The sequence below is a fragment of the Acomys minous genome, assembly GCF_964271855.1.
Source record: "Acomys minous genome assembly, chromosome: 15".
Classification (NCBI taxonomy): domain Eukaryota; kingdom Metazoa; phylum Chordata; class Mammalia; order Rodentia; family Muridae; genus Acomys; species Acomys minous.
This window is the reverse complement of record NC_140497.1, coordinates 53,858,884-53,871,107: the sequence shown is the minus strand read 5'-3', so window position 1 is coordinate 53,871,107 and position 12,224 is coordinate 53,858,884. Positions and strand designations below refer to the sequence as shown.

General features: G+C 39.5%; 1 protein-coding gene across 10 annotated transcripts in view; it reads left to right on the top strand.

The window, feature by feature from the left end:
• PSD3 (pleckstrin and Sec7 domain containing 3) overlaps nucleotides 1–12,224 on the top strand; it is a 541,746-nt gene that overhangs the window by 355,846 nt on the left and 173,676 nt on the right. Inside the window, exon 13 of one of the 10 annotated variants that reach the window (XM_084758406.1) lies at nucleotides 444–4,110. The exons of the other annotated variants lie outside the window; for them this stretch is intronic. Within the exon in view, the coding sequence (XP_084614532.1) occupies nucleotides 444–461 (18 nt within the window). The 3' untranslated portion in view covers nucleotides 462–4,110. Of the gene's footprint in view, nucleotides 1–443; nucleotides 4,111–12,224 lie in introns of those variants that run through there. 10 annotated transcript variants of the gene reach the window in all.

The window sequence follows — 12,224 nt, the reverse complement described above, 5'->3', positions numbered from 1 at the left end:
ATCTAAATGGAAGGAAGTTGCTCTTTTTTTATAGCAACAATCTCAAAAGATCATGCCCAAGAAGACAGTAGGAGAGGAAGAAGGGGGCCCTCAGTCTGAAACAGGTCTAAACTTTTTATAAATGAAAAGCCAGAAGCGAATTCTCCAAAATGCTTGATCTGAGTTATATTCAGAGCATGTAGTTGAAAATAGGAACTTATGGGTGGTATTTAAGTGTAGCTATAAAAAGAGCATCCACTGCTGCCTGGAGTAGGTGAGCTCTCAAAGAGAAGGTCACGTAGACCTGGTAGCAACAGTATCTATGGAGGAGAGGGCTTAGAAGCTTATCCTAGTCTAAGGAGGAGAGCCTTTGAAAAGAAAGCCTCAGTGAGCTTTTTACAGAGGAAAGCATTAAAGGTTGTGGCTCAAAATACAGACTCTTGCTGCCTTTTCTTTTTTTCCAGTATGGCAAATCAAGCTGAGTTGTGTAATGAAAGGCAGGCTTCTGCCTCTCCCCATGGAAGTCTGGAGGTGTGCTATTGCTTTCGGACCTGAAACCACCATGGACAAGAGAACAGCGGTGCCTTTTGTACGGTTCAGACCTTGAATGAGAAATTGTGATGATAACGAGGGTACTTTCAAGCAGCTGAAAATCTACAAATCATGTTTGTACTTAATTAAAAAAAAAAAACTCTTCCCCCAAAGAAGTCTATTAGAGCCGTATGACAGAACAGATGCTGCTTAAAAAGTACAAACAGATTTTTTTTTCTCCAAAGAGAAAAGTTTGGGTGGGGGTGGTAGTAATCGTTCAGTGTACTGTAATGGAATATTAGTGATTCCCCGGGGCAGATTCTGTGTTTAATTTGACCACACAGAAGCCCTACAAGGCTTCATACTCCTGTGCCTCCGCAGAATTGTGAATGTTGGTATGTTTGGAGCATTCTTAAAACACTGTAAGACGACCTTCCAGGTCAGCTCTTACAGCTACTCAGACAGGAGCACACAGGCTTGACTCAAAGTCGGTCAGTTCTTTGAACCTCCTGTTTTGCTTGTGACTTACCAAAAGGGCCTGGGAGGCCTCTAGGAGTGACTGCCTGAAGGTACAAGATCGATCCAAGACTGAATGAGCTATCACAGCAAAATCTGGGAGATCATGTTTGTTCATTAAGGAACAGTGGAACACGTTTTAATTTAGAGGAATTTGTAGCTACAATAACATAGCTGACAGAGGGAAACAGTTTCAAGGCTGTAGCGATAACTCTCTGCGTGCCCATCAGTTCCACGGGGCAGACACAATAATGTGAGAACAAGTAACAATTAAGGTAACCGTTTTAATAGCCTTGCTTCCCTACTTTCTGTCCTTGCTCCTACTCCTCCCTCTCTTCCCCTCTCCTCCCCTCCCTCCCTTCATTTATCCCCCCTGTGTATGCCAGGCAGGCACTGAGCTACAATTCTAGCCCCTGTCTAATCCCTTTCATTTGCATACTAAACACATTGCTCTGTAAATACAGATGGATACAAAGACTTGAAAGGGGACACAGAGGGACCTAAACGTCCTAGAGCCAGTGTTTCATTGACAAAATAGTTAGCCATATCCAATTACACCCAAGCCAAACTAAATGAAGGTGTTGAGGTTCTTAACTTTCAAGCTGAAGTCATTTTTACGAAACAGAATTTTTGAGGCAGGGTCTCATGTTTAAATAGGCCAGTCTAGCCTTAAACTTGCTGCATAGCCTAGGCCCACGTCAGATTCAGAAATCCTCTTGAGCCCAAGTGCTGAGAGTACGGTTATACCACCATGCCGCAAACTGAGGTAAAACATTGTCTTTTCAGCTTGGCCGTGAATTGGAAAGATTAAGAGGAAACACGCGCATCGGGAGCAGGAAGTTAGCTGATAATGATGTGGGAACAAAATGGACCGTTTGAGAGTGGGAGGCATCTAAGTGGAATCCTTGTAGTTCTGAGTAGGTTCTCACATAGTGGCTGTCTTCTAGCGCTACAAAGTAAAGGGTGGAATGAGTCATCAGAAACGTTCTGCTGCGTTGTTGCTTCGTTTCATTAGGAGATGGGAGTATGAGTTAGATTTGGAAAAAATGCCAAAAAAAAAAAAAACCACCCTGTTTTATAAAGATGTGTTGCATTTAAAGAAATTAGCTTCCATCAGAAAATCAGCTAATACAGAATAAATCATTTCCTTACCCCAAATCATGCTGGAACTTTCGTTCTCTGTTTGTGTTGGGTTCCTGTTGGTAGTTAGGCAATCGCATATGAAACAAGCAAGCAGATTAAAAATCATTTGGTAGGGAAATTGAACTTGTCTTGGACATGTACTGATCGTTTCCCCTGCCTTAAATAGTATAACAGTTATTTCTATAACATTCGTATTACGTTCAGTATTATGGCATCAAGAGATGGTTTGGAATACGCAGGAAGATGGGTGAATGCCATGGAGAAACGCTACAGTATTATATGTGGGGTGCTTGATTGCCACATTGCTTATCTGTGGGTGGGATGGGTGATTGGAACCAACACCACATGGATGCCAAGGGCTGCCTATTTTTATCTATTGATTTAAATTATTTACTCTTTCCCTCAAAGCTTCCATAGGTAGAACTGGTCTTCTGGGTTCTTTCTCTTCCTCCTCATTTGCCCCTTCTCTTTTTTTTCTAAAATTTGCTTTCTCACAAGCACCAAAAGCCACATTTATCCATACTTTTCACAGAAGTCTTTTTAAATGTTCTTTCGAATTACTATATATCCCTTCAAATATTCCCCTATGCACCCCTTATTTGCTTTCTAATTTATGTTCTTTTCTCTATATGTTATTGTTGTTGTTGTTGTTGTTGGCTGCAGTGGTGGTGGTGGTGGCGGTGTGTGTGTGTGTGTGTGTGTGTGTGTGTGTGTGTGTGTGTGTGTGTGTGTTGCTAAATACATAAATACCTGCTCAGAAGTTCATATAATGTTACCTGTTTGTATATGACAATGCTGCCTACCTGACATTGACTAACTAACTGGGGAGCCTTGCCCTGGGGAAGAACATTTCTCCTGTCAGCATTGCCCATTTGCCTGTAGCTACATGTCCTTATAGCCTTTTCCCCTTTCATCTTAACATGCCCATTAATGGCATCATTGCTCAGGGTCAGCTTCACTGTGCTTGGTTAGCAGCAGCATTGAGGAGACTTTGTGTAGCTTTTCTCACATCTCTAGGAGACACGGTCTCACAGGAACCTTCTTGACTCTCTGGCATTTCCAGGCCTTCTGCCAACTCTTGTGCAGCCATCCCTGAGCCATAGGTGCAGGCGTTATGTTGAAGATCAGTTGAGACTGGGCACCACTCTACCTCTGGTTTTGTGCATTTGGATTAGCTGTAGTTTTCTTTAATAGGCTCAATCTGTCTTAATGAGATGTCTACTGGGTGAGGACTGAGAGCTACACTTAGCTGTGGGTATAAAAATAAATATTTAGAATGTAGTTAGGCACTATGCTGGTTTAGTAAGTTGGCAGTTGTAGGTTCCCTGCCAAATTCCATAACTTCACTAGCCTTGGTTAGTTGGCTAGGTTTCCATTACTAGGCATGGTTTCCCTCTGGTTGAGTAAGCCTTAGATCCAATTAGAGAGATGTTGGTTATCAAAAAGGTACGTGTGACACTCTTGTACCTTAGGGTCATTGTGCCATGCTGATCTCTGAGCTCATAGGTATCATAATGAGTAGAAATACTGTTTGTTTCCCTTGATGGATAGCTTGCAGGGGTACCATGAAAGCTGGTCCTCAAGGAGGAAGCTTTGAAGGATGTTCCTTAAGGGGAATCTTCCCCCTTCAGTATCCCGTTGTCAAGTGGACACGTTCATTCTGCTGCCCTGCACTATCTCCTAGTCTCAAGGATTTCCCATCCTTCAAGGGGTTTCCTGGAGCAACGAGCATGCTGTCCCTTTGGATACCACCGGCACTTAAAATAACACAGCAATGGAAAGCCAGCTCAGATCCTGTTGCTAAGGCAAGGCACCTCCTTGTGAGGTGTCTTAATTCTTCAAGCAAGTGTTTCGTTAGGATGCAAAAGTGAGCAAATGAACACTTACCGTTGTGTCCTTTACCAAAACATAAATTGGGTACTCAAAATATTATCTTAAGAGAGTATTTGCATTGCAAGTTGTTAGTGTTATGGAATAGCCTTAGGCTAAAGGTTTTGTAAAGAGAAGAATTTTGATACCATATTGTTTAATAAGCAGGATTTCTTATCATTCCTGTGAGAGGTCAGCTCCATCGTGCCCCTGTTCTTACAGATTCATACTATATTTTGTATATCATGGGGCATATATATTATATTATATTAATTATTATATTATATTATATTATATTATATTATATTATATTATTCATTCAGCTAATTTAAAATACTTGTTGAAATAACTGAAGCGGACTGGAACTGTCTTACAATGCAGCCTTGATCATTTTTTATATTAAAGCAACCAAATAAAGCTTAAAAGAAAGATTTGCTTTTATTTTACCACTAACTTCTATGTCTGACTGGAAGAACACAATCTTTCATAGGACAGGTAGCATGCCATGTCCTCATGTAGCTTAGACTCTGATAGAGTATACAATAGTACAAATAAGGAAATGTGTTACTCAGAATTATGCATGGAATGTGTCTGTGTATACAAAGCAGAGTTACTAGACTTGCCATGTTTATCTAAAGTCGGGTGAAATTTAATAAGATTTACAAGTTCCTACTTGATAAAAAGCTGTACTAAATATATTGGGTGAAGCAGAGATGAGTAATACATTAGTTCTGCACGGAGAAAATTTTTAATCAGTTATAGTAATTTTCAGATCTGGCCTTCTATTAAAATTACTGGGACAAGGGTAGAAAAGTAAAAGGCAAAAATATCTTTACTCAGATGGCATGTATTAAAATATCCTTACTCAGATGGCATGCATTAAAGCACGGGGTGTTGGAGAAAGGTCTTGGAATTTGATACCAAACTAAACATACCCTCTACAGTTGCTTCAGTTCAAAAGAAATGAAAGAAAAACTATAAGAATAATCAAAGCAACTTTATTAACAGAGGTCCCAAATTAGAAGCCATTCAAATGTCATCAATAAATGAGGTATAGTAGTTCCTACAGAAGAGTACGGCACAAAAGTGCAAAGGAGTGGACTACTGGTACATAGATCACAAATGAGAGATGCCTCACACCAGGGCTTTACATGTTGATTTTGTTGTTTGAAGCTCTTTTTTTTTTTTTAAGATTTATTTATTATTATGTATGTATACAGTGCTCTGTCTGCATGTACACCTGCAGGCCAGAAGATGGCATCAGATCACATCATAGACGGTTGTGAGCCACCATGTGGTTGCTGGGAGTTGAACTCAGGACCTCTGGAAGAACTGCCAGTGCTCTTATCCGCTGAGCCATCTCTCCAGCCCTTATTTGAAGTTCTTAAGTGGCCACAACCAATGCATGATGGTGAGAAACAAGCAAGCAAGCAAACAACAGAAACAGTGCTTTTCTCCAGGGACGTGATGATGGGAATTTCCCAGGCATGTAGAAACTTCCTAAAAATGCTGTCGTTATTGGGACTCGTGATAAAGCTCCTGATGCACTCTCCCTGTTCATCCCTCTTACCAAGTTTAAGTCTCTCACCACGTAATTTTCACAAGCTGCCAGGGCAATTCGAATTATTAAGTACGATATGCCTCAAAGTGGGTGTGTTAGTCCTTTGTTGCCATGGGAGTAGTGATGTGAAACAGTGCGGACTTAGTATGTTGTTCTTACATCAGAGATGGGACTTGACATGGCCAGCTTTGCTGCTTTAGCATCCCCAGCCCAAAATCAAGCTTCAAGCTGGACCGTCCTCTGCAGAGGCACTAAAGCATTTCACTTCCAAGTTCCTCCAAACTTGATATAATTGAGCCTCATGTGTTTTTTAGACTAAGGTCCTATTTTCGTTTCTGGTTATTTGCCAGGAGTGTTCCCAGTTTCTAGAATTGACTGTTCTTTCTTAATCCATCCTAAAAGCCAGTAGTGATGAGCTAAGTCTCTCCACTTTTCATATCTGTCTGGCAACCCCTCACCCCTTGTCCTCAGCTTTCTGCCTCCTCCTACCTGTGCTTTCCACTTCTCACACTAAGTGACTGTTGTTAGCTATGTTGTGAGGGGCTTATGTGATTACACTGGCTCAACCTTGAAAATGCAAAGTAAATTTTCTGTACTAAGTAAGGTCAGATGCTTAGCAACCTAATTTCCATCCATCAAGAGCCTTACCACCACTATTCAGATAAACATTGGATAAATAAACACAAGGATTGTATGTATATACAGTATATCTATCTATCATCTGTCTACACATATACTTAGACACACACACACACACACACACACACACACACACACACACACACACACACACCATATGCATTACATATAAAATGTTGAGGGCTTTTGGGACAAAGAGAAACAATCTGGGAAATCACCTTTTATGGACAGAATTTAGTCGTCTCTTGAAAGACAATTCTGATGGATTCTCTGGAACCACAACAGGAGGTATTTTCAATTGTGATTGAGACTCAAAATACCAGTGTTGAGAGAGGCTGGGCAGTAGTGGTGTGATATATTCAACATAGCCCTTCCACATGAATGCATCCTCTGTGTGTTAATTATTATATACAATGAGCTTGTTCGGGCCAGTGTAGCATGAAGTCAGATATTTTTATTTTAAATCAAAGTAGGAAAATAGAAATGTCAAAAAGTTTATGATCATTTACTGGTCATGGTTGTACTATTTTTAAAAAGACTAGGGCGGTTTTATGCTGATATCTTTTTTTTTTGTACCACCTTCACATTGAGTGCTAGAACTTTGTGGAATTGCACTTGAAAGTATAAAAATATATTTCCGTGTTTCTACATTTCTGAAAACTCCAAATCTGTAATCCAAAGAATGTGACATTATATAAAACTATGACCCTCTCACAGTGTTGTCCTGCAAGGCTTCTCTCATTGACTGCAGCTAGTGGATTTTGACACCCTGAGACAATCACAGACTGGGGAATGATGCGTGGCCATGTGGCATCTCCCTTTTGTCTGATAAAATATCACAGCTATGTCACTCGGTGTTTTGTAGATAATCTATATAAAGGAAGAATTCTTTCTGTGGGTATTGCCTGAGGTTTAATCTTACTTTTTATGCAATATGGTTTTTTTTAAATGACTGCATATACTTTGTTTTGAAAGCTATGTATCTATACAAAAAGTTGTGAATACTTCCTGCCCACTTTTTAAGAGTTTTAAAGAGTTGTGAACAAATGTTTTGATACTCTATGAGCATATACAGGGGGAGGACATCCCCCTCAGTCACAGTCATAGGGGAGAGGAGTAAGGGGAAAATGGGAGGGAGGGAAGAATGGGAGGATACAGGGGATGGGAGAACAATTGAGATGTAATATGAGTAAATTAATAAAATACATTTAAAAACATTCTAAATGTATATGTGTAAGATCTAAACTACTGAAACCAGTGTGGCTAGGGCTACTCTTTAGATGCTGGATATGAGAACTAGGAGCAAAGGAAAGCTATGGTGGCAGCAAGCTACGGGGTCCTTTCACTGGGCATCAATTTCGCTTTCCTTTGGTGGTGGACCTTTCAGTCTTAGTCTCCCCATGTCTTTCTTCCTGTCTCTCACCAGTGTTTGTTTTCCTTCCTTCACTTCCCACCTTCCACTCAAATCTGGAAATGATGCTGGCCATGTGATTCCCAGGCCCATGAAGGAAGCTCATTCCCTCTGTGGCTTTTCATAACTTTGAGAAGAAAAACAGTTATTTCTTGGCATCGCCATCTGAGTTGGTGTTGGTGCTAAATCCTTCCCACCAGAGTTAATTCAACTCTGAGTTTCCTGCAAAGGAAGCTCGCTTCATGACTGTGTGTGCCTCTTTTCTTGTGTGTCTTGACTTCTTGTCTCTGGTCACTATCCTGCCTATGTCTCTACTGACATCTTGATTTGAGCATTGCACTCTGTCTTTTTCTGCTCATTTACTGCTTTACAACGCTGATACATTTTCTAGAAGCCCTTAAACATGCTCTTCATGTTTTGTGTGCTCTGTTTCCACCATAGCTCTGATTTCCAGAATCTATGTCTTTGTTTAGCCACGATGTCAGTTACTTATATATCTCTGAAGAAAATAATGAGCTTTAAAGACTGTACCAAAGAATAGAAGTTATGTTAAGAATTTCTTGCTCCCCTGTTTGTAACACTTAATTCAAAGCTTACTTTTAAGAGTCCTCCCTACTGTAGTGCAGCATATGTTTCTAATAGTCAAGATGGTACTCAAATAATGTGTGTGTGTGTGTGTGTGTGTGTGTGTGTGTGTGTGTGTGTGTGTGTGTGTAGACCAAAAAGATACAAGAAATAGAAATTTGGGGCAGTATTTTTCTTTGAGAAGCCATTCAGTCTTGAAAATCAATTTTAGTGAATACTTTAGTTTTGTAATCATGTTATTCTGAAAACAGTGCTACCATTTAAAAGCTGAATCTACGTGCGCATGCCCATGGGCACACACCGCAGACACACGTGTAGCCCTGCACATGCAGTGATTCATATCTGGGCTCATGTATGGACTTACTCTTTGGTCTCTCATAGAGTGTTTCATTGAGACTCGTTTTCCAGATAAATTGATAACTTTTTGACTGGCCATATACCATACCATGCATAACCTGTACCATAATATACTATAGTATAGATTTGTGAATGAAACCAATCAGGTTTAATATAGGGGTGTTCAAAATGAAAATAAGAATAATACCAATAGACTTATCTAAATTTTATATAAAGTAATTTATAATTATATTGAAAAATGTTTAGGTGAAGAAGCATATGCACTTTTGAAAATGTAATATTTTCATGGATTTTGTGCAGGCGAAAATAAAGATCAGCATAGAGCCATGACACTTCAGTTATTGATTTGTTGTTGTAAGTTAGGAACTAGCATTCAGAAGCTATTATGGTACATATGTATGGGGATTAAACCATAAGCAATATGTTTGTGGTGCTACTAGCTAGATTTCTGTCCTAGCGGAAGGCTAAACTCAGTGACACCACATTGCAGTGGGTCTATTATCTGTAAATTCATAGGGTTTGATGTATACATGCATATATGTACGTGGCTCTACGGGCACAGGCTTCTGCACGTTATGTGCTTTCTAGCCCCACCTACTAAGAAGGCTACAATCAGTCACTTACCCTAGGTAGCAGTGAACAAGGGACCACCCAGTTGTCAGTCCGAACCACCGCTCACTAGACTAGAACTGTGGTGCCCTGGAGTGGTGGATAGAGCAAGTCCTGGAGAAGAAAAACACAAATTGAAGTAAGCACTCTTGTATTTCCAGAAAGGATGGAAGTGCACAAAGCAAGGAGGGAGGGGCTGCCGAAAGATCCAGTCCAGAGGAGCTTCTAAATGCTCACGCAGGAACAGTTTAAGGAAGAAAGTGACAGTGCCGAAATCTACCCACAAACTACAATAAATATCCAAGGAAAAGTCAGTGATGGAATTGGGGCAGCCTTTTTAATTACAGAGGGATTTAATAATAAATGTACAAAGACACCGTTACTAGACATCACAGGAATTATTTACGGACCCTTGTCCAATCTCCAAGGTAATAGGGAGAAGTTGGAGAAACAGAATAGTTGCATAGCCAAGGTATTTCTCTCAAGATATTAATTGTTTACAAAGAAAATTTATTTACAAATAATTACAAATCATTTATAAAAATTAATTATTTGTTAACTTTGCAGTATAGATACCCAGTGGATGCCATGTTAGTGGTCCGTTCCAGGTTTACATCACCACTGTAAGACATGGCCACCTTGACATCTCTGAAATAGTAAGAAAGACATTATTTCCCAGCATCCTTCCCCAAATGTCTGACTTCATTGTAAACTCTAAAAGCCATTAGCCACCTGTAAATGAGTGATACACTCCAGGAAAATCGCTCCTCCTTTCCAGAAGTGTCAATATCCTAGAGTAGAAAAGGGCAGTAATAAAAGAGGTGGTGTGATTTAGATAAGGTTTATAATGAATTATCTGGTGTCATTGTTTGATAGTTATTCTGGGCTATGTAAGATGTTAATGTTAGAGGGAGGCTGAGTGAACATAGATAACGACTCCTTTTAATCAGCGGGTTTTTTTTTTAAACAAGAAATTATTTGAAAAAGAAAAAAGAAAATATGCTGAGTAGTGAAATGTGCAAAGATTGTGTACAAAGGACAGAAATTGCAGCATTGCTTGTTTTAGCAAAGTATTGGGAGTAGCCCACCAATGAAAAGTTGGGCCTGTTATATTTTATTCAGATAATCAAATAAATGCTCCCTCTGCCCAAAAGGTCACAGAGTATCACTTGTGATGGAGCACATGAACTTGCACGCCCTCACACAAGCACGCATCTGTTAAGGAGGCAGACTGAGGTTTGTTCTCCTTCCATTAAAGCGTAAAACGCCTGATACTTAAAACTAACTCTGTGGCCTTGGGCGAATGATTTCTCTCCACTTACTTATTTCTTAATTGAGAATTAATAATATTTACGAGCTAGCCATGAATATTGAATGTCAAAATCTATGTGAAATCCACAGTGTACACTTATCAAATAATAATGGCTTTGTTAAAACTTCAGCCTGCTGTTATTTTAAAGCAATAAATATGAGGAAAGCTACAAAACGTATGTATATGAATCTTAAGGACAATCTAATGTGTTGGTGTTGGTGATGAGGTTGCCATCTATTAGGTATTTCCACGTTTTATTATTTAGAGAATGCTTTATTTCCGGAACTAAACTTACACTGGCAGGACTTACATATTTAATAAATTGCACTAACCCTGCACAAGTGAAGGGGAAAAAAAAACGTTTGCAGTATAACTGGTTATTTCCGTAGAAAGCCAATTCAACATGGGAACCTAAGGTGCTCTTTATCTTCCAAAAATTAAGGTGTAATTTTCTAATATAAACATTTGAAAATTTGTTTTCCTTAAAGTGTATAGAGAAATGTATATATCAACTATTAAAGAAATGTTATACTAATAATATTCATCAAATAAAATTAAGCATAGAAACCTGTATTTGTTAAGACTTTGGCTGATCTCTGAGGTTGTGGACTTGATGTGTATTACAATGGAATGACAATATGCCTCACTTTACTGATAGCCACTGACAGCTGCTGATGTCAGTTCTCTGGAACATGACTCCTAATTTAGGAAATTAACTTAACCCTCTAAAATCTGTAATTCCAGGCTGTAAACTATTATATGGGATAATAGAGACCAGCCCTTGTCTTTATGGTAAATTAAAAAAAAAAAACCTCTTTGGTTTTATAATTTGGCTAAAAAAAAAAAGATAGTTCTAGTGTAATCATTATAATAATTAAGCCCCCGTGAAAAAGCATCAAGTGGTGATGTGATCTACAAGCTATAAGCTAAGAGTAAGGTAGATAGCAACTTGGGGGCACAGGGGTAGCATCATGTCCGAGTGACAGCAGGAGCCAAAACTTACTAGGAAGATCATCACAGGGGCCTCTGTATTTCCATATACCACACGCAGACTGTATATTTGTAAGTTCATTTTCAGACAGCATGATTATACATAGCTATATAAGCTCAGTGGTTCTTTTTCCACGTTGTCAGTGCCCATCTTTTTCTGGTTTCTTTAAGTGCTAGAGCACCATGCCTGGCCACTCAGGTTCACTGCTTCAAGTCTATAGCAACCTACTTGGCAGACATAAGACTCAATTGCTTTTGAGCTTGGGCTCCGCTTGGTTTCTCTTAGGAAAATAGTTCTAGTTTTGACTTGATGCAATAATAACATATATTGTTGCTTGTTCTAAATGAGGTTTACTTACATCGAATGTTAACACATCCTCTGGACTCAAAGTCAGTACATCTGTCTCATAATTAGTACTTACTCCCAGTGTCTCATTTCCCCTGACTCCGCTCATGCTAGTACAGACCTGCGTAGTGCTTTGTTTTCGAAGATATAACAAACAACAGAAAACATTATCTAATCCTCCCTTATATAGATTTGGAAATCTTAAATTTCCTTTCTTGCGTCATTTCTTGATAGCTGTGCCCCCAGGCCTCTCCCTGGAGCTAAAACACTCCATTTTTCAGGAGGCACCCACATGAATTCACACTTTGAGGACCTACAGGAGATCCAGGGAGAGCCCTGATGTCATGGTGAACCTGGAGCAGCTGGGGCGGGGTGG